At 36.3% G+C, this 24,106-nt stretch overlaps 1 protein-coding gene across 4 annotated transcripts in view; it reads right to left on the reverse strand.

Annotated features, from left to right (window-relative positions):
• Positions 1-761: 761 nt before the first annotated feature.
• LOC119651100 (protein drumstick) overlaps positions 762-24,106 on the reverse strand; it is a 43,466-nt gene continuing 20,121 nt past the window's right edge. For 3 of the 4 annotated variants that reach the window (XM_038054476.1, XM_038054459.1, XM_038054469.1), the window contains exons 2-3: positions 10,369-10,822; positions 762-1,213 (exon numbers count right to left, since the gene is read on the reverse strand). In XM_038054476.1, coding sequence (XP_037910404.1) covers positions 1,174-1,213; positions 10,369-10,589 — 261 coding nt within the window. In that variant the 5' untranslated portion in view covers positions 10,590-10,822 and the 3' untranslated portion in view covers positions 762-1,173. Of the gene's footprint in view, positions 1,214-2,178; positions 2,795-10,368; positions 10,823-24,106 lie in introns of all 4 variants that reach the window. The other variant, XM_038054485.1, reaches the window with a different exon arrangement.

Raw genomic sequence — 24,106 nt, forward strand, 5'->3', positions numbered from 1 at the left:
AACACTTGCTCTTAAACCTATGTTTGGTTCGAGATTTACGTTAAGTATTAGTAGAAAAATTAAGATTTAATTTTAAAAAATTTGGGATTACTGTCTCTGCTTTTGTTTGGCTGAATATTACCGACAAAAGGTAATGATCCAGACCAAGGCGAACAACTGAAAAGAATTTGATGAAACGAAACAATATGATCAAAGTGAAAGATCAAAAAGTTATACTTAATTGACCTTTCCATTCTATTTTTTGCAATCAACTCTATTCAGTGTATATTGTCCGAAAAAGTTTTACAATTGCAAGAAATTATTGGAGAAGTAAGGTATGTGTGGTCATGAAGCTTGTAGATAATTACAGGTTTAAAAAATATAATTAATAACAAACTGAATTGATTGGGAAATTTATTTTCGTCGGTGGACTTTTAACATTGCCAATCTAAATACAAAATGAACAATGTACGTTGGAAACAACAAGTCTGGATTAAAATAATCAAGCACCAGTTGAGTTTTTACAGATTATGGTAAATTGTATGAAACTACTGTTATTGTTCATAATATACATAATCATTCGAAGTTCGCAACAATTCTTGGATATTTGGGACAAGACTTTTCGGCATAGACTATTTTGAATATCCAAATTCAGTAAATTTTATTTAGATATCACTTATTAGAGAATACTGTTTAGTATTTAATTGTATGAATATATTTCTGTCTTGTTGTTTCACAAGTATAAGGTTTTTGATATTACTGTTTTCATTTGACTTCCTATCTATTTTCATTTTTCTGTTTATAGACTTTTCTTTTGAATTTTATCATATTTTGAGATAAGAGAATAACCGACAAAAACCATAATAGCAGATTTTGAAAATTTCAATTCCCTTATTATATTATATTCATTATTTTTTAAGTCTTTTTCCATACTTATTTTATAATAAATTCATATTATATAAATTAATAACATTATATGTAATAAAAATAGAATATTTTACTTAAAATTACTTACATTTGAATATTATTCAGGATGCGCAATGATCGAAGAATAGCTTTCTAGATTATAATTCTCTCTTTCTCAATTTACATAAACCATTGCTTCTTCTTTTTTTATTGATCATCTTTGATACGATTGCTTTCTATTATACTTCTCAGAATAACTTTCTTAGACAACAATAATCCTTCGACACCCTAATAATAATTGCGCCCATAAACGTCCACATGTATCGTTCTGTAATTAGGAAGTGAAAGAAAAAATACAAAATAATAGTTGGTGGTTATAACTTTTTCCTTCATTTAAATATTATTGGTTTGTATTTTATATTTCTTATTTGCGTAGTGGAATGATATAAGGCACAGGCAATAAAAGTATGCAATTGAAAACTCTGGCATAGCTGCAAATACGATAAGAACTGCATAACTGGCTTGAGAAGCTGAGACTTTTGAAATTATCTGGTTTGTTAATAAGAGATTCACATATAACGCCAAATGATGATGAGAAGAATTTGTGCAAAAAAAAGATACTAGCATATTTTTGAATGGCAAATGCAACTATAATTTGTATTTGTTGCTAGGGTTGCGGAAGCAGCCAAAACGAAGCGAAATTTTGACACATTTCATTGGATAACTTGCTTGTTTCAAATAAAAATGAGCCTAATGACAAATCTATATATGAAATTATTGTTGGCAATGAAGTGGAAATATTCCAATTTTGAAAAGTATATATACTGGAAATTTCAAATACATTCAATCTTATCATTGGATCGACAGTTGTAAGATTGGAGGAAACTGAAGTTTTGATTGATCACAACAAGAAATGTACAATTATCCTCTCCAATAAAATTTCAAACACAATTAGTAGCCACAACCCAAACGATGCAATATTTTAATACAATGAACTGCTGAAAGTTAAAAATTAGTAGAAGGACAGATGAGTTAATACGAAATTGAAAGAAGACTCAGTAATGAAATACATGGTTAATCATTTTTTGCAAAAATTTTGAATTTATTTAATGCAAATGCTTTCTTTTAGCATATTCTTAAAATATTATATACATTTAGCACTTAAATAAACAATTAAAAGCATAATATTTTTTGTGTATATATAAATAATATTGCATTTGAAGTCATAATGTTAAGTTATTAGCAGTAAAAACAAAAGATTAATTCATATTTTATAATAAAAATATTTCTTACTGGATAGATAGTTTGACCGGGAAAAATAGAAATCACTAATCATTAAACATTTTTTACACGCACCACTAATGTTTGATTATCGTAGAATTAGAAGAGTTTTTGAATGATTAAACAAAAATTGATATCATTTAGTATATCATATTCTGTAAAATGCAATTTGTTTCTAACACACTATTTGAAGATATTGTTATGAAAAAATGTTTATATAACAATTATATACTTTCATAGATTCTCGGTCTATATCACTTTCATACACTTATGATAATAATTATTGTTTCTTTCAATAAGACTTTTCACACTATCAATATAGGAGCAAAGAAATTCCATACAAAACATGTTTATTTCTAGAAGTTTATCGACTCTAGTATAATTGTAAATAAAAGTCATGATAATTCACGATAGTTTCGATTTCTCATAGGTTATCATTCAGTATAACTTCTCCTCACACATTGTATTGATTTTTTTATGATTTCCTTCCAACAATTAAATTTATATTAAATTTAATCATTACTTAACACCACCTTCACCATAGACAGAGATCAGATGTGAACATCATTTTATTTTTAATTTTTTCTGAATGTGTGTGTGTGTTTATCGCCAAACACACTGACTACATCTACAAAAATAAAAAAAGAAAATTATATGTTTTTTAAGGAAACAAAATTATGATTAAATTATGCTATAAATTAACTATGAAAATATTCTAAGGTATGGATGATGAATTATTGCTAAACCATTAATTTTGAGTTGATCGTAAAGAGGCCGAAAGGTTGTAATTTAGAATGAATAAGTGATGAAATGAGAACTATATTATATATTCAAATCAGAATGAAAAAAATAAAATTATATGTTTAACACCACCAAATATATAATTTCATAACGAGACATGTTTTGTGTTGTTAAATATCATATGTAGAAATAACACCAGCAAACTACAAAGTGCTTGTGAGTTTTGTAGTGTTTATGACTTTTCCATATTCAAAAAACTACTAGAGAAAAATTAGGAAAAACCATTCATGCTGCTAAAGTAATATAAATTTTAATAGAAATACTACGGTTTTCAAAAAAAAACAATACCATATTCTTGCTATTGATATCATGCAAGGAGAATGTGGATTGGTGTTTGTAATTTAATTCTATCGAAATATATACAAATATCGCTGAAGGGATGACAGAGAAGAATTTGTCATATGCAAACTGTTTGACGTCGGATCTAGATGATTCTCTATAACTATGTTCTGCTAAATGTTTAGGAAAATAACTGTTGATCATCAACATAATCGAAAAACGTTGATGCTCATATTAACCGCACATAATTAATTTCTACCGAGACTTTTGCGAAACTATTAAAACCAACGGTATCTATGTAATAGAAATCAGTATTCCTTATATTTTCTTAAGAATTCTGATTCGTTGAAGGCAAGCGCTTGAAAAATATTCCAAATGTTTTATTGCAAAATGATGAAATAAAGCTTTGCGAAGCACACAAATAAAATAAATAATAAAAATCATAATTATAAAAATTGTTTAGACAACGTTTATGTCGTGAAATTTACCACTTGAAAAGGAGAGATGATTCGATCCTTTCCTTACTCAAAAAGCACTACCATTTTCGGACTTTGCAAAGAGTAAAGTGCATTGGTTTTAAACGCAACATTGAAATACTGGGGGGGGGGGCGTCTAAAGTTCAATGTAAACAGATCAGATATAGGCTATCATTTGGATTAAAAAACTGGAGCGACCATTCTTGAGAAACTATCGAAAATAGAAGCAAAGGTGTTAGATAATCACCAAGTAAATAAAAATGTTAAGCATGGGCCTGGATGGCATGCCTTGCAATTTGGAATCTTCTTGGAAATGGAATGATTTCCGAATAAATATAAGTAAACATTCAAGCTCAATTCTGGGACGGGGAGGGGGGGAGGTAACATGGAACTCGTTATGGTTCGGGCTTGAATATCCTTCTGATTTTACTATTGTGATATAACACCGCATAAAAGCATTGCCTGGCTCACCCGGGATGGTCAAATGGTAGCATAGATTAGGGGTTCGATAGATTGCTATTTATCAGTAAAACACAAATCCCGTGAAATACAATATGTAAGTAATAGCGATAACTTTACTAGCAAATAATATCCCTACCCTCCTGCATTGAGCGAGCACCGGAAATGTACAAAGAAAGTTTTTCGCGCCATAAATTGCGAACTCCAAAAGGACCCCATGCAGTGAGGTGCTAACAAGGCATCTATTTTAAATAATAAAATATCACTAAACCGAAACAGCTGGATCAAGAAAGCCAAAGATGAATTTATTGTTTCATTGAGAAAGAGGGAGCATAGCTCGAAAATAACTGAGAAAAGATAAATACTTTTTGATGATGCAAAGAGAAGAGCCAATAGCTTTAATAATCTAGGGTGGTTGGCCAAAGTCACTAGCATATGATCTTCTGGACCTCCCCCCCCCCCCTAAATTCACTGTAAATGGCGCCCCAGGTAAGGCTTAAAACAAATGAGATTGAATCCTGTAGTCTAATACAATGAAATACAATATTTGACTTAAAAAAAGAAGAACAAGAAAGAAATTTCGTTCATTTGCTATTTTTCAAGTGCAGAATACATCACGGTTTAGCTTTGTTGGCGATCTAAGTTTTCACCTCCACACTCTTCACTCAAAAGGGCGTTAATGAAATAATCTCGACGATACATTTAAACTTTTATAATCCCCAAAGGTAGCGAAGAAGAACTAGAAAGAAAAACTAAATTTCCAACTAAATTCCGTAAATCAGCCAGTAAATAACGTAGAAACCAGAAGAATCACCAGGCAACCTCAAAGAAGATGACGCACTGACTAACCTGCCTAAATCAACTTATCCAAAAGCAGAAGGATTCGTCGTCAAGACAAAGGTAACTCCTCAGACGTTATCTCATCTCTGCCTGCCGAACGGAGTGACAGATATTATTGGCTGCTGGCACAAAACAAACTTTCTTGGCGTAGAAACTCCAAACTAGATTATTTTCAGTGATAAAGATGGTTGTGATATGCTCAAAGAGGCGACAACGCAAAGAACCAGTTAATTGGGAAGGCAAAACTATCAGCCAAATAGTAAAATTAACAAACTTTTGGTCCGTTTATCGAGTGGATGCGGACTCAGGACTCTCATGCATCCTCAACAAAGAACTTTTGCGGTCTAGATTCGCTACAGGATGGGAAAAGTTTAAAATCAAAATGTGTAATTAACACTTTATTTAGCATTATGCTGGGTACTATAATGAAGTCAGTTTTTGTAAGGTGAATTTGTGTTTCAAGTTTTGCCTACTGACCAGAAGGCCTTGTTGTAAAGTGGATCCTGGTAACAGCATAAGGGACTATTTTTTCGACCACTTGATTTTTGATGTGCTTTCAATTATGCTGCCCCAGAAACGGTCCAATAATTTGCTTACGCTGAGATTTTTGTTCAGCCAAATTCCGCCGATTCGTGCTTCCTCTCCACTTCTTCATAGAGTAATATCACTGACTGCCTCATATGATAAATACCTGTTTTGGACATCACCTATTTGTTCTATTTTATCCAAATGTAAAGAATCTTCACAAGCCCTCATCCTCAGAAAGGAGTTTGCACCGGAATCATTTTGAAATGTTGTTATCGAATTGGGAGTGTAACCCAAAGTCGGTAAAAGTAGTGGATGGACCATAATAACAAGCACCCGGGAAATAAAAGTAATGAATGCTCCTCCAAACTAGTCAAGGTTGTCATCTCGACAAAGCACTAAACACAGTAATACCCCAGCCTACCCAGCAGAAACAACGTAACTTGTGTACACAAATAATTCAATACTGTCCATTAATTCAAATTGGACTAGTGCGATGACAAATCAGACTAAAAAACCTTGATTTTGCTACTTGCCTGCATTTCCAAATCCAAAGCCACACAATTAGAAGAAAAACTATTAGTTACAGGATGTAACTCTAGCGAATTGCGCTTTAGACTTCAAGTTCCTCTGAGTGTATATTTCGGCGCCATTTGCCGCACTGATGAGCTATTAGTTTCTTTGCAATCCGGAATAATTTTAAACTCCGGCGGCAAGAAGCATGCACCGCCCCCTAATTTCCACACTTAAAGCCAGTGTTCTAATTTAGGGTTTCCGCCACTTCTACGAATTAGGAAGATACCCGATTCCCATAATTTACGAAAGAATAGTAAAGGGTGCGACATGACAAAGACAAGTTTGCTTCTATTTGGAAGATCAGTCCATATCCACGTGATTTGAAATTTCACCGGCAACTATAAAACTGAAAACCGTGGTGAAATTCCTATCACCTCCATAGTTGTTCCCCATTGTAGATGAGAGACCTACAGTTAAAGCCATTTACGGGCCCATCGGAAAAATAATGACCTCCTGCGAGCTCTTTCGTGACATAGTATACGGTGGGGAAATCGTAACTATCTGCAGCTGCTTCTGCTTCCCTCACCAATCCATCAAAGGAATTGCTCTGATCATAGCATACACTACGCTATATTTCTAGTGTTTTTTCACACTGTCAGCCATTAACTGGACTCTAAGCTTCATACGTTTATTGATTCGCTCCAAATTTTTTGCATTAACTTCATTTGCCCCAGAGATAAAGACACTTTTGATGGGGTCCTAGTATTCGCCAAGTTTCTCGCTTGGGTTATTCATAGTTTGTATCGTTTGATCATCAAGAAATTTCTTTCACTGCTTATTGACAGCCAGGTTGTGGAAACCTGTACTGTATTTCCGCTGCCAGCACTCAATTCGCCCCTTGTGAGCAGATGATGGTCCCTTTCAAGGACGATGTCAGCACCTCCTCCATATTGTCGATTTGATTAGATGTTTGTTGTCGGTCAGTCGGAACCCAACTAGTCTTCTGACCCTACGCCCTGTGCCCGAACACTATGCCGTCGATCATGAGTCGGTGAAAATTGTAGAATCCCACAAGCCTTTCATTGTTTTATTGCGATCACCAAGGATATGTCTCCCCACCGCAGGTCTGAGCAAGGTATTGTCAATGCCGATTTTGACATTCAGATCACTCATCACGCTCACAGTGTCACCTTTAGGAACCCTCTCCAAACTGCGTGAAATTTCTTTTAGAAAGTATCAAAAATCATCATAGGATGGTCGTTAGCCAGGATCTTACAGTCACAGTCTTAGGAGAAACCAACTCCCAGGTGAAAACTCCACCACCAAGTTCACATGTGACACCATTAGGTTTTCCAAATAACAACAGCAGACCGTCACCATCGCACGTCACTTGGACCCAGAATATCTAACATATACTGCTCGAAGGCTTGCCAACCATAAACCATTTTCGATAACCGGCGGCTTTTATAAGACTCATGAGGCGGTGAAAGTTGTAGAATCCCACAAAACTTTCATTATTTTATTGCGATCACCAAAACCATATCTTTCCACCGCAAGTCTGAGCAAGGTTTTGTCGGAGCCCATTTTGGCATTCAGATCACTCATCACGCTCAAACTGTTACCTTTAGGAAACCTCTCGTAAGCTGCGTGTAATTGCTTATAGAAAGTATCTCCTAAATATCGAAAATCATCATAGGATGGTCCTTACAGCCAGGATGTTATGAGAAACCGACTCAAGAGTATACCACCAAGTTCACATCTGATACCATTAGGCTTTTCAAAATACAACAGCAGAACGGCAGTCACCATCGCACTTCACTTGGACCCAGAATATCCAGCATATACTGCTAGAATGTTCGCCAACCATAAACTATTTTCGATAACCGACGGTTTTTATCTGGCTCAATATACCCTATCATTCACATTAGACGGCAGACATCATTCCAAACTCACCTCACAAACCCCCACATCTCCCCTCCTATCATATTCTTTTTAAGATATAGTATGCATTAGGCATTACTTTCAACTGTATTCTAAGTACTACTTGACCTTCAAACTAAACTATCGCTGTAAATTATTAGGTTGCAGACATTTCAGAACAAACATAAGGACTACATACATACGCGAAGACCACTGTCCGAAAGCCCTAATTACAAAACTGGCCTCTGTGTAGCGTAATAACTACGAAGGTCTAAGACGACCAAGCGCAATTTTTGTGTTCCTTTCAATACTGCCCATTCTGGGATATGATGGGGTTAATGTCACTTATTTAAGTCTATAGGGACCATACGATCATTAAGGGAGTCAGAAGTTTGCAAAGCATCTTTCTGTAAATAATCCAAACTCGTTGACACCCATATTCATATCAACTGAGGTCACGGAAAATAAGAAGACTACATGCAAGCGATTCAACTCCCAGTACACTGTTCGAAATTGTATGGTGGAAAAAAGCCAATGCGCATATTCGACCGTTGACGTTTATTGCAGGAGAAAAATTGCGCGCATAAGGTCTGGTGTAAGTGCTGTGTGTGTGATGCAAGCATTGGTGTCCGCCAACGGGGTAGCGAGCACATTACTGCGGGCATATGGCATGGCACAGCTGCTTATAGCTTCTCTCTCTCAAATGAGATGGGAAAACACTCAAAAGAAAACCAACTAAGCGCCATCGACATCCCGACACACCAATACATTAACCACATGGGTGACGGGCCAGTTTGCTAGCTTGTCCTTTTACCTCTAGATTTGCTCCTCGTATATACCTTGTTCTTTGTAAAAATAATGAGGTTAAGAGACAAAAGAGACTCATCTTAGGATACATTCAACAGAGTAGGCAGCTTCCATAATGAAGAAAATCGTAGGAGGCGATCTTTCCAACCAAAGAAGCCGCAAAGTTTACATGAAATGTAAGGCATTCTGCTACTTGCAGTCATATTGGGTCACCCCACTACTGAATATCCAGACTTAACTATCCATAGCATGCTTTTAAAGGATGAATGTATTGATTATCTTCAATCAAACCCAAATAAATTAATATCTGAAAAGTGCATCCTCAATCGTTCAGAGATAAATCTTTCCCCCTATCGCTCATCAACTACCTGTTCTACGCAGATGAAACAAAAGAACTCCAGCAATCTACACACGTTCCCCTATTCATCATCATTCCGATGTACAAATATTTAATGACAAACAATATGAGTATGCACTGGTCGCTAAAGCCTTTGAGCCTATTTCGAAGCAAAAAGCACAAATCCCCTGGAGATAATAAAATAGCGATATCAACAGCTTCAATTTCGTTTTTAGCATCATTGTCATCATCATCTCACATCACCTTTGTCATTATCTTCATTCCAAGGCGTACTGTTATCTCAGGCCAGAATAAATTTACACTTCTCCGTGCGAGTTGAGAAAGAGAAGAAAGTGAAATATGGTCCAATTTGAACACCTCTTCCGCAGTAATTTCACAAAACCCACAACTAAGTGTATAATCTTTCTACCTAACAAAACGATGCTAATTAAATTGTAAATAAGTCGGAAAATGATTTGCATATATCACCTGTTTATGGTTGTATCTTAACACGAAAGGGAAGTAAACACCTGTTAAGAGATTATTACCAAAACGCTATCGGTAAACAAAGTGTCCTGGAAATTATTTGAGACACAGGTTACCTCAATAACTTTTTATCTTTTTATCTGAATCTTTATCTTGTATAAATATAAAAGAAAGCAGCGAGTCGTAAATATATTATTTTTGGATGGAAGTTGTTTTGGAATGCAATGCAGATTTTACTAAATCTCACAACTTTGCGTCTCTGAAAGATATTTTTATGGTTACTGCGGTGCAAACATGGTTTCATTTCATGGATATCCTCGAAATTTGTAAACATATAATTTTTATTTATTTTTTTCATCCTAATATCTTTCTACAGGTTCGTACTTAAAATGTAAAAGGTGAAACATTAGTACAGAAATGAATTTCGAAACATAAAATTTGAGAATTTGGAAAATACATCTTTTATTGTTGTGTGCCAAAATCGTAGAGTTCGCCAAAATATTCAGACTGTTTCAGGGAAATGAGTTTCAGAGCTGCAGTTCTACAATTTCGATTCATGAATTTGAAGGGTTGAATTTGAAATATCTAAAATATCTCATTTTTAAATTTTTGGAAATATCAGTGCCAGAAATTTCGATTTCCTTCTTGCACGAAACTTTAGAACTCTAGCTTGAAACTCAATGGAATCAATGGGGAAAAAAAAATCTACCAAGAAAGATAAACCTAAAACTATCAAACAAAGTAACCATCACCTACCTGTGCTGACGTAGATTATCTTGACGCTTGAAATATTTTCCGCAAACCTCACAGGAATACGTGACTTCCGGACTTTTGTGAGTCCTTTCGTGAATCATCAAGTTGTAGGGTTTTGTGAATCTTCTCTGGCAGTATTTGCAGATAAATTCACATTTTGGCCGCATCTTACGACGAAAATCGGACCGACAATCGTCATTATCAATTCGCATCACCGCAAACATTATGATTTACTTTTTTCTTGCCTTTCTTTATCACAAATAACAGCAAGAGCTAAAAACTTGATAAATCACTATTTTCTCCTTTATAAGTTTAAATACACTGTCTTGTGAAAAAAATTATCTTTTTTGCTGTTTCCTGTTTTTAATTCAGGAAGCTAAGTATTATATATTCAATTCAAATCAGATGAGAAAATCACTAAGCACTCTCACTTTCTGGTCTGGAAGACGTGGAAAAACTGGAAGAAGAAAAGAGATAATTGTAAGAAATCACGAAAACAAAGCAAATGTAAATTGGAATTAAGATATTATGTTTTTACAAAGATATAATTTATTGTTTCGGATGTCAACTGTCGATTATGATACATGTGTACTTGATATCTCCAAAACGCTATCTTGATCAAATAAAGATACCGAAGATGCTTCCAAAGTGGGAATATCTCCGAGCATGCAGAGGTGTAAAAGTTAAAAGTAAAAAACTTGTGGGCACAGGGTGCTTAGAAATTCTATTTGGATCGATTGAGTTCTTCGTAATAATTATTATTATTTATTTTATTTTATTTATCGTCTTAAAAATTTCACAAAATAATTCAGCTTGCAGATAAAAGGTTTTGACGAATAAAGTGGAAAGTACGGTTCCCACTATCGCATTCAGCGAATTTTCAAAAAAAAATCAAAAAAAAGAGGAGAACTTGAGTAAAAGATCCGATTTTCCATCACCCACTACAGTCACATGAGATGCTGCGCCTACAAGACTGTAATAAAACACACAATGTCGTAAACGTATTGACAAGATAACATTAAATCAGTTCAAAAAATGTACAAATTTGTATTGTACACATGATGTCGCACGCACCTCAAACTTGAAATGGAGGCTATATCAAGCATTTTCGGGTAACTGTTGTTCATTGTTGCACGTTTCTATCAGATTATGTTTTGTTTAGAGTAGATTTTGAAGGTTTTTGATATGATGAAATATTAAAATGATTCAATGCTTTTTTAAGACCTGTGGATCAACCTGAATTGAAGAAGTCAATAGAGCTGTGAAAGAGTGATAACGAAGGGTATTACTTTTAGATACGCGTCCTTAATTACATAGCCACCGGACTTACATAACTCAAAGATAACAATGATGAAACAAAAGTGGATGCATCATGCATTAACGCCGGGTTTACTATAACCTGAAGTCATTTTCATTAAATCATTTCAGAGATGAAATAATAGTCACTACTAAATTTTTAACTTTCTGGAATTTCCTTCAATGGTATAAACCTGAGCTATATAGTATTTTTTCTGACTCCCTTACAATTTCATGCCGAAGCTTCTAATCGGGAAACGCTATATTTAGTTTCAGTGTGCAACTTTTACTTTGTCCAGGATTTGGTAGTTGAATTCACCGTTCAACATTCGCTGAGAAAATCGACCAGAAGAATGTTTTTAGAATTCCAAAGCATTGTAGACAGATTCCTCTCTAGTTGAAAGGGACACCGAAAGTCTTTCGGTGGCTACCGAAATAAATCCACCACCCTTTCACCCCTTTTCTTGATATAGGCATAGCGTATTCTCCCAGAAAATTCGCTAGTCAATTCACCCTTATCTACTTCCTGCTGTCTGAAGAAACAAGACAAAACTCCCAGGTGAACTTTCGTAAAACCCTGCCTTATCACTGCAAAAGCCAGTAGGGAAAACGGTCAGATCTCTTGCCTAGACAAACTAGGATTATATCAAGTTAGAACTAGAACGAAGGCTAAACTTGAAGGACATCACAGCCTCTCGTATTATTATTCTGTTAAGGGAAAGTCGTCCCGCGTCCTTGAAGAACTATTGTGCCCCTTTTACTGGTTATAGTGTACCTGTTGATCATAGTATCTCAAGCAGGCCTGTAACCGTTAGGAACTTTAGTATGTTCCCCACTTCCAGAAGTTTCAGCTTTGCATCTGGTATTAAGTGTTCTCCCAGATGTATCGACCTACTTTGCACAAGTGCCGGACACTGTCCCAGGACGTGCATAGAGGTTTCGTCCTCCTCCTCACAGAACCTGCAGGCAGTGTCCGTAGATATCCCTAGCTTCCCTAGGTGATAGTTCAGCCGACAATGACCAGTGAGAATTCCCACTATTATTCGGAGGTTCTTTTTGGTGAGGTTTAAGCAATCCTTTGTGCGCATGGGTTCGTATCCCTCAATAAGCACCCTGGACTGCTCCATTCCTGGTAGGCCCGCCCAATATAGTTCCCTCAACCGTTTCCCTTCGTTTCTTAGATTCATAGCTATGAAACCGATTCCGCAGAAGGGTTCTGGCCCGTGTAAAGGCATCCCTGTTCCCTTCTTGGCTAGTTCATCCGTTGCCTCATTGCCTTCCAACCCAGCATGGCCTGGGACCCAAAGTATCCAGACCTTGTTGGACGAGCCGAGTGTATTCAGTCTCTCAAGGCATTCCCATACCAGTTTAGAGTTCACCTGGTTGGACCTAAGTGCCTTGATCGCTGCTTGGCTATCGGTGAGAATAGCTATGTTCTGCCCCCTGTAGTTCCTTTGCAGATTAGGCACATTTATCTATGGCGCTAGTGTACCTGCCCATTGGCTCAAAGTACATTTTCCTTGGACCAATGACACCGGCACCCGCTCCCTCTGCTGTGAGGGATCCGTCAGTGTACCAAGTAATCAGTTGCTGGTTTAAGCCGTATGTCGCAGCCACGCTCTCCCAGTTTGCCTTGTTACTCCAACGTGTTTCAAACTTCTTATCGAAGTGAAATCTCGTTGTCATATTGTCCCTCGGTATCAGTAATTCGGGATACCGCCTAGAAAGGATATCAATCTTCCTTCGATTTAGGCAGCTCCCCGCCTCACTCATACTACCGGCCATCCTGAATATTGATCTCCTTGCCTGCATCTGTATGTGCAGATCAATAGGGGTTAATCCCAGTGGTAGAATGCTCGCCTGCCAGCCTCTCGTAACTTGTGCGGTTAAGAAATCAACGAAGCAATCATCCTGGCTACCGTCGATATTAATAATGCTATACGCAGAAAAGATGGACTTATCAAAGTCGATGAGTTGATGATATAATGCTTCATCTGAGGGTTAGAGAGGTGTAGTGCAGAAGCCTCAAGTACAGTTTCTATAAACATGGAAACACAGTTAATGCTGAATACAAAGCATTGCTTCCCCGAATCACCTGTCTGAGCACTTTATTTCAGGAAATGGCGGGGAGTTTCTGTTACAAAGAGTTAACCGCAAACTAGCAGATATCAAATTCATGCCAAATACGTTCCAAGGCAAAAATAATCCAATCGGGAAGCACAAATTTCGTGACTTGGTTCTGAATAAGAACGGGGAACCTATCCGCAGTAAAAAGCGAAAGTCCTTACAAAATCTTTTGAGGAAGAGCTCAACGCAGTCTTCGTTGTTACTGTTCAATCAGCAGTCAACAAATTCACTTCTAAAACTTAGAAAAATTCACTACTTTCTCTTCAATGAATTTACCAAGAATTCCCGAAAATTTTCTGGGTTCGTCACAACTTCCAGCCATAATAAAAGGCCTAAAGCTCATCTATTATGCAGTGGCAGTGATGTAACCAGAACTGAGGGATTAAAATATCTCGAGCCAATGGTGAACTGCGTTATGAAATCGCTTCACGGATCAGCGCAACTTGGATGAAATGGCATTCTACAACTTTATGGTAGATGTATTAACAAATGTCTCAAATCCAAAATATTTCCCAATGCTATTCATCCTATCGCCCTCTCGGCAATGACCACGCCTCGACCTGGAGACCAAGATATTGCGTGGAATCAGTGACGTAATACGCTACGATCACATCTGAAATGAAGTCATCCGGGATCACATTTCTATGAAACCGTGTACATAGTTAAAAGTTCAATTACGCTCCATTTTCCAAATCGCCATTTGCACAAATATTAATATTATTATATAGTAAAATGTGAAGAAGTTAGCCTACAAGAGATACATAAAAGAGATGTGGAAAAGTAGATTCTTCAGGAATGCAATTTTAACATTTCACTCGAATGTCAATTATTCTCATTAATTATGATGTCTTAATCGCGCACTTTACAATCCACGTCAAAACTAATATCAAAAAGTACTAATCAAGAGCTTTCATTTGATGCCCGACATGACTACATCCGGTGAAAAAAGAATTTTTCATCACCGCATTGCATGTATAGGGAGCCCCCCTTTGAACTTCATAATTCCCATATGTTGTTCCGACTCAAGGGCCAACGGCCAAGGAGTTTTTTTTTTATTATTTGCTGGAATTACAAAGAAATTATCTATTCTAACCAATTACTCAATTCTCTCTTCTATTCACAAAAACTGACTAGACTGAAACAAGTGATCGTAAGAAACAGCCAGAGACAGCGCCGAAACACACATTTTTATTAATGCACCAAAAGTCCCCGAAAGCTTGGATAGGAGATTCTACCGTAGTTCAGACCCAGTAACAAGGAATAATCACACTTCCAAGAATTAACAACATTTTGTTGATAGTACAAAACTAGCCCTATGAGTGGCTTGTCAAAATAGGCTGGCTAGGTTGTTTTTACTAATAGGTATAAATAGTTCATCAGTTGCAGAATTCGGAAATTGCATTCAAAATGCTCGAACCCTTTCATTTAATACAATAAAACGACGGTGTCTTCAATAGCAATCGTTCAATCAGTGACTGAAAACGTTAACCACATCAGCACACAGTAGCTTAAAGACTACGGTAGGGTCAAATTGGAAAGGATTACCATCTATAATAGAATCAGAATTGGTTGATAAGCAAAAATACAAGCGAATAAATGAGACAGAGAACTTCGTTTACTTTCGTTAGTATTTCTTTTTTTGTTTAGGGATTGAGGGGTTCTAAGTCCGCATCCAAACCGGGTCAAATGCTTCCACTCTTTATGGTCAACGGGCTCTTGTTTTTGGGGTTAACACCCAAAGTTCAAAAATTAAAAAGACGGACGAAGGCGGTTTGGTACCAGGGCAGAGGTACCTCATCAGATGCTGCCACATCTCGGACCTGGGAGCAGCGTGACTGAAGCGGCTCGCAGCCCAAAAAGTGGAGTCCGTGGACCGTACCAGTCTTCGTCCTTCTTTCTAATTTTCGTTAGTATATTATTTTGAATGGGAAATACCAAAATCCCGATGATCCCTTCAGTGCTATGATTATGAAGAGATGTGAATTCAAAGTGGGCAAGTTGGAGGTTGGAGGTTTTCAACGGCCCTTAGGGACGCCATGCATTTTTTAGTGTTTCTCAATTTTTTTTTTTTTTGTGAAATGATAAGCATGGAATAACCAAGTACAAATTTTACGGTACACTAGAAGGGGTTGGGGCCATAAAATCTAGGACTAGAAATTTCAGTACAAAAGATGAACGCGAGAAGACAGGCAGTCGCATGACAGTTACGGAACAAGTAATGACAATGTCAGCGGTTGGACGATTTTGTTAGCAGCAGAAATTTTAGGTTGTTATTTAGGATCAGAAGGAGCAGAAATTTTGTTATAAACTCTACATCCCACATTGACCCATTCATTAACAGATGTAAACTTCACTGGGCAGTCGTACAATCAACCAAATATACAAGTATCATTTCCTTATTGAAAAGAAGAGACTGCCACCAGCATATTGGACGTCAACACTTTGCATAGGGCAAACTGAGACCATATTGATGGCCGAATCAAAAAAATCTAGGCCAACAAAACGAAGCATGACAGTAGAGAAATAAAACCACGTAAGTGCAGACAGTTTCATATTCCCTTTAATACACCTGAGAAGGGGCGGCAAGTAAAACGAAGAAATTCAGAGGCGAATAAATCTAGTAAATAAGGAACACAGAAAGTGCAAAACCTTCCAAGAATATCGTGTAAAAATTTGAACTGATCTGGACCTGAACTGAAGAAGATATAGTGGTTTATATATATACGACTCAACGCGAACTCGTGGTGTGAATGACAAAAACCTGCAGCTTCTAATGCATTGGATTCGTTCAAACATACGTATAGTGCTCCTCTCAAGGGTGCTTTGGATACCATAAAGCCTATCTATGAAGATCTGAGCAAAAATGCCCTACTGGAGGGATATATCAAGAGGCGTTACGCAGAACAGCAATGAGGGTTTGAACCAATTTATTTGGAAAATCTCAGCAAAGCACTTGAGTGGCGCCTCTGTCATCCTTGAGATTGCAGCTTATGTGGCAGCCTGTGTCTTCAATGATAGTTCTTTACTTCAGTAACCTTCATGCAATGCATGATAATCAAGCAGCCATGAATGGACCCGATATGCCGAGCGGAGCAGGAAGCTGAAAATAGACACGAACAAAAAGGCGCTTTAGACATCATGGATGGATTACTGCATCGATCCTTTTGAACTTTCAAGACTACTTCTGTACATAATTTACAAAGTAACGCTACTTTTTGCAATTTCTTAAAATTTTGCAATAACAAATTAGCGAATTTTTTTCTTCTTCTTGCACTACACCAATGTCAAGACTAATGTTGAAAAATACCAATGAAGACCTTTCTTTTCAAACCCTATAAGAATATATTCGATGCAAAAAATATGCAACCCTCTTTACATGTATGGTGATCCCCCCGTGTGTGTTCCCACAAAATTTCAATCGGGACAGTCGTCTTTGAGAAAAGTGCGTATGACAGACAGACAGACGGACACTAAATCAACCTTAAAAATGGCGTTAACACGTTTGAGCACCGACTCCTGCGATGCATACTTGGTCCGATATATCAGGGATCAGACTGAAAAATCAGATAAAACCAGGGGGTTGTATGAAATCACTGATGATCCAGCTGTATTCATCAAACTTCGCAAACTGCAATAGGCGGATCATATAGAACGTAAGAGACGACGCAGTAAACCTCAAATGTACGTACTGCCGGAGAAGGACCTAATCTGTGGTTAAGATTCAAGCTTTTTGGCGCACAAAGTTGCTTTTTAAGAAGTCTTCTATATATAGCTAGTCCGTCAAATACCATATCTCCGATTGGAATATTTCACAATACATTGATTGTATTGAATTTTTTATTTACTGTTTTGAAATAATTTTTCGCAATGGGACAGAAAAATTTAGAGATTTTATAGTTTATTATTATTATTTCCCATCAAATTCAAACCTATTATCCGGTGATTTGCATCAAATCGCCAGAATGAAATTCTAGGCATATCTAAATACAAGGCGTTCCCATTTTTTCGATAACATTATGTTAATTTGTGTTAACTTATGATCACTCCCACATGCTATGCAGTAGCCCAATACAGCTAACCTATTCCAAATATGAAAACTATTAATATTAATCGCATCCAAATTTGGATACGCAGATAATCAATGGACATACAGAAGCAGCAGCTGTTGTTATAAACAGAAGCAGAATATTCATGATGCTTGTTGCCATATCAAATCTCGGTATACAATTAGTAATCAGCGTCAGGCAACACTAAACAGAGATAAAATATATCGCCGACAAACAGAATGTAAATTCCATCCAACTAACAAAGAAACAACCCACAAATAAATTAAATATCTTTAGCGAAAAAAACGTTAATTTATTCATCACAAAGCTCTCAAATATTGATTTTAAATTAAATCAAATTCCCCGGATGGACCAACCCATTTTCATTAATCTCATCAGACCGTTCAATTGAATTTCATCAAACTGACTAAAAAATAACGATAAATACCCCCGACCATATCGAAACGAGGTTGATATTTAATGAGACCGAAATGATATCTCAAAGGAACCCTATAATTAATAGAACTTTGAATTGAGTCCGAACAAAAAATCAATAATAACGATAGCTTTTCGTATGTAATCCCAAAAACCAACATTAGCCCCAAATCTGCATGAAATGGACACGTCAAAAGATTTTATGACGCCCGCCAGTCAACACAAATATTTCTTAAATAATGGGAGGATTTGTCCCGTTGATCATGGTATATAAACTCATTTCGAAGGATTTTCATAAATTAGCTTGAATTCAATAAAACCGATCCGAACGCATTTTTTATACTTAATTTTCTCATATGGGATTTTTCTCTCTCGTTTTTCATACAATTTGTGGGGCTACTTCATCAATCCTTGCTCTATAAATCTCTTAGACCGGCAGCCGACATTTTCGTACTAACAAGACTATGTGAATATTTTATATCCCCTTTAAGATAACCTCGATGATAAGTGGGTAGATAATAAATACTGGCCTAAGTCTCACATTTTATTTATCTCATTGTGGTTTAACTAGAATTTGTGTCTCATCTGAGTTCCCATTGTGTCAAGTATACAAAGAGGCCCCCAGTCTCTATATATGCAAATTTAAAACCAACTATCCAGCTGTGAGCCCAGTCATAATTACTGAATCAAATCAACCGTGGCTAATAAAAAAATGTAGGTTTGATTTGAGTCCGTTCGGAAAATGGTAATCAGTGATTGTGTCTGGGTATTGTTCAATTGGGCGATGCGGTTATCCTAAAAATGTAATGTTTATGGGTGTTTAAAAAAAATTTGGACAAAATCAATGAATATCATTAAATTGGTATAAATATTTGTTGATTGCAACCGCCACGCAGTAACAGGTCTATTTGATACTTTAAAAGGACGTTTTCCGATTATCTCCGATTTTATGCTTGTCTCATGGACGTTGGTCCAATAATATGTCGTTCAAGGGCAGCGGTAGCTTGACAAAAAGCAGATATGGTGATATTGTATTAGGAAGTAGAGTGAAATTCTAAAGCCTAATATTGGAATGACCATTAAAGCTACAATTGTATCAGGTTAAGGAATAAATATAGATTCACACAGTTAAAACACAAAGTCCATTTCTTGTAGCGCCTTTAAAATTTATAATAAATATAGTAACTCCTTATTTTAATTAGTAATTAGTTTAAAAGTAGTAATATAACGTTACTTGATTTAATTGAGTTCTGCTCGGTATTATCTGAATAAAGCCAACTTTTACTGATATTTGAACCAACATTGCCTCTGCTAATAACAATTACAAAATATCTCGGATAAAATTTGCATTTTTAGTATCTACAATAATTGGGGCAGCGACACTTTGTCATCTCCTTGATTGGAATTTTACATTTTTTTTACTCTCCGTTTGCAATTCAATGCATTCCAACCAGCTTTTAAAATTCTTTAACCAAATTAAATTGACTACTATATACTAATATTCCCGATCATAAAAAAATTATTTATAACATCGTAAAGGTTACAAAAAAAACCGAAGAAAACAAAGATGAAAAATGTATGCAGACTCGGTATAAATTTGTAATTAAAAACTTTGTGTCGGATTCCCCATTTTAGGGGGAGAAGAATGATGTCATTTCACTTTTGTTTAAAAACGAAGACAGGAAAATTCAGTGGCGGCATGTAAACCCCAGGCGGTCTAAATAACAGCGAACGCGTTTTGTAGAGTTAATGAAATTTATTATGGCGTAGTTTTGAATATGCAAGGAATATTTTTTGATAGGGTTTTTATGGATTTCTTTCTTTATTTCATGTGTTTTTTACCAAAGATAGTTTTTTATTCGAATATTTACGAAAAGAGTGAAACTTTTGAGGTTTTTATTCAAAAATTCCTGCACGGGGTCCCAGTATACTAGTCCGTATGTCAGGAAATATAATAAGATTTTTATCAACGAAATCAAGAAGCTAGATTGCACGGATGATGAGAATTTGCCTTATTAATTTAAAATATCAAATTCTTTAGATTTACAAAAATTAGTTTAATTGTGTCTGGTATTTTGAAAGTTAAATTTGATACAGAGCTTTGTATCGCCGTTAAATCGTGCAAAATATTTATAGAGCGAATGGCCTGGTTATGAAATTCTTGGTAGTCTAAACAAAAGAGGAGCAAGTAATTTAGTGGCAAAGTTCCATGGAATAAAAATGGTAAAATTCATAAATAAAAAAATAACCCAAACTATTTTATCATTTTTCAATCACGAGAAATGCAAAATAAAAGCATTTCCTACCCTAAGCGAAGAAATATATTACTAAACGTAATTATGTTACGGGGTAAACATTTTTCAAAAACACTTCAAAATAGGGGATACAGTTGGCTTTGAAAATTCCTGCAGTTTTCTTGTAATAATCACAACTGAATTAAAACACGCACAAAATCAATAACCCATTTATCACAATAAAAGATGACAATTGTATTTAATTTTTCTAATTTTCACTCAAGTATCACCAACTTTATAATTGAACGCACTGAATCTAACTTCATTGAACTAACCGGTGGAAGATGTTGTTCGAAAGGTAACCATTCTTATACTGACTTTTTTACAAAACATACAATGCTCCAACTACTTTTTCAAATGATTCATAATGACTCATTGGGTTACCACTTTTCCTCGTGACGTCAGCTACTTCCGATGAATGGACAGAATACAATATATACCCTTTGGCTTTAAAATGAGCCACGCATCTGTGAATCAGAAATGCACAAATTTTACTTCCGAAATTGTTGCAACTAAGTGGTAATTGTGATTCCCCTGACAGCACAATATGAATTTGACGAACATTTACACAATGGATTCTTCCTCCCGGGATGGATTGCCCATACAATTCTTGCAATCGCTTCCTTAGGTTCAGATTAACCTCTCATCGGAGCTGAAGGTTATCCATGAACAAAAATTAACTTTTCAACAAAATTCCGCTAAAATATACCAAATTTAGGTACCAGCAATCAAGTGGTGTGTTAAGCCTAGTAAAGTCAAATAACACAAAGAAAAGTCTTGAAATGAATTGTATTGTACGAAATACAGACCATTCTCTATATTCCAGGGTTAACAAGGTTAACTAGAAAGTTTAAATTTTCTCTTTGCTTAAAAAAAAATCAGTTAACCGCAGAAACAATAACAATCCCTAGCTTCGACAGTTTGTTATTTAACTACCACTTTTTTTAGCTCTTACAGTTGTATTGTATAGTAGACTTAAATGCTTTGACTTAAATGATGATGATTTCAATCAAATTTTTTGATGAGTTTTTTTTGTCAGCCCTCTTAAACAGCAAAGAAGTTCATTCAATGACTCAAAATATTTTCATCTTTTTGCAAACGACGCCCAACGTGGGAAATATAAAAAACCGCTGATTGACTTTAACTTTTTTCCTTTACAGCCAAAGAGAAAATTGAACCCCTTACCTCAATGCAACTTGCACTTCAATTCCTACAATAAGCATAAAAATTCTATTTGTTTTGCATCAACACATTGCCAAAGAGAATTCCACCCCTCTTGACGCTTTATAGAATTATGGGCCAGCTCGACTACAGGCCGGATAATTTCATGGTCCTAGCTATTCTATAAGTGCATCTAGATATACATGTCCGCATATTAAGGAGTAACGAAAGTTTTTTCCTATAATCAAAAATTGCATTTAAAATTTCCAAAAGGCAACAATTTGTCCTTAATAGCAAGCTGTTTTTGCTAGGGAAGTGTTTTAGCAATAAGCACCGTATAAAAAATCCAGAGAATCGTTAGTATCTTGTAAGAGACCTTAGCAAAGTCCATCAAACCAAGAATTCGGATAAAGTTCTCTATAGTCTACAAGTTACAGTTAGAACAAAAAGTGCAAATTAATCGGGAAAATATCAAGGTGGGTAACTGGCGGCTTCGTCCAGGGTGAAGACTGTCTCACCTCTGTCCTATTGGGCTAGCATTTTTAAAGCTAGCGTAAAAGAGGGCCGTCATGGGCTGCAAACAGTGGAAGACAGTTTCATTCCAAGTGGTTCGGTTAAGTAGAAGTCGGCCTCAAGACTCCCATAATCCCAAACAAAAATTTAGATTAGCTTCGGGATTTTGTCCTGAAAAAATTCATAATCATGTCATGTTTGTAAATTTTAATAAGGGAGCAAATACCTCTTCGCAAGTGGTACATTTTTTGTTTGGGCGCTAGCCTACAACAAGTGGGTCCGTCGACCACAAAAAGTGGGAGAAAGTTTCTTCCAAAATGGACTGGTCTACTAGAGGAAGCACTCTGAACTTTCTCAACTCCAAACGAAAATTTGTTACCAATTTCGAAAACAAGGATTTGATTTAAATGGCCCATTATGCAACAGAAAACTTTCAAGCATTGGCCACGAATTAGTACTGTTTAAAATCAACGAAATTCTGTTGAGAGCTACAAACCAGCTTGCACAATAGTTTAAAGTATCACTTTTAAAACCCAATAAAAGTATTCCACGGCGGAAGTGTGGCAGGTATACCAAAACTACTCCGTATCTGCCATCATCAAAAAAACATCCTCTCAGCACTCTTTCTTATTCAACTTGTCCAAAAGTGGAATGATCGGTTCATGCAAATTAGTCTCAGACTGAATCTGAATTTTTGTTTGACGGTCCCCAGTAAAACAGTCTTTATCGCTCTCAATGGCGGGGATTTGCCCAGAGGTGAGCGATTTAAATATCTCGGATCAATGCTAACAGCCAATAGTGAACCGCGTTATGAGATTACTTCACGCATGAACGCAGCTTGGGTGAAGTCGGGTTCTACAAGTGACGTTTTTTTGTGGTCGACGCATCAATGAACGTCTAAAATTCAAAATTTACCGAAATGCCTGTTACTCTGCATGGTTCTGAGTGTTGACCGACTGTAAAAGACAATAAACGGCGCCTCGCGGTAATGGAGACGGAAGTGTTGCGTAGTACCGGTGACACAGTACGAAATGAAAACATCCAAAAAAAGAGATATCCGCTTTCGATATCGGGTGGCAACGAGTGCGAAAAATGCGATGGAGACGTCTTCGATGGGTATGGATATGTATTTCACGCTGATAAGGACGCATATGCCGGTATGGACTGAAAATTGCCAAACGACTAAAAGGCCGGCCGAACCAACGATGGCTTGATGCGGTAAAAGATTTGAGAGACTCGCAGTTCCATCCTGAGCAGACCTACAAAATGACGCAACCGATCAAGAGGTGCTAACACACTACTGAACGGGTCAACGGCTTAAACAGAAGAAGAAAACTAACAAGTGTTCAGTATATTCCTCAAAAAATACCTCTTTGCGCGAGTATTCACTCCTTACCTATTCCAGAAGGCCTTCATTTCTCTTCGTAATAAGTAGCTTACTTGGTATTTCTTTACGGACTTGGGCCTCAATAAGCAAAAAATATTTTCATTTATTAGCCCCCAAAAGATCCCTACACCAAACTCGTCAAAGGCTATCGTCAAATTTTCGTTTTATATTGCCTTCATATTATCAATTTTCTTCATAAAATAATCTCAAAAGTTACTTCCACGTAGGAAAGAATACCGCAAACAAATTTTTTTATGGCACCTGTACCTGGATGAATATTCAATCCATATACGGATACGGAGCAAATGCACTGAATGAAAAAGAATAAGGAGCCTCCTTCATGAAAGGATCGACCAACAACTAATGACGATAATTCCTCAAATAGATCTCCAAAGCAATCCATTACTCTAGACACAGATTCCCTTTCTATTAATTTGTTGTTTTTATCAATCCAATTGCAACTGAATTCCAAACTCCTCATC

The sequence above is a fragment of the Hermetia illucens genome, chromosome 1, assembly GCF_905115235.1.
Source record: "Hermetia illucens chromosome 1, iHerIll2.2.curated.20191125, whole genome shotgun sequence".
Lineage (NCBI taxonomy): Eukaryota > Metazoa > Arthropoda > Insecta > Diptera > Stratiomyidae > Hermetia > Hermetia illucens.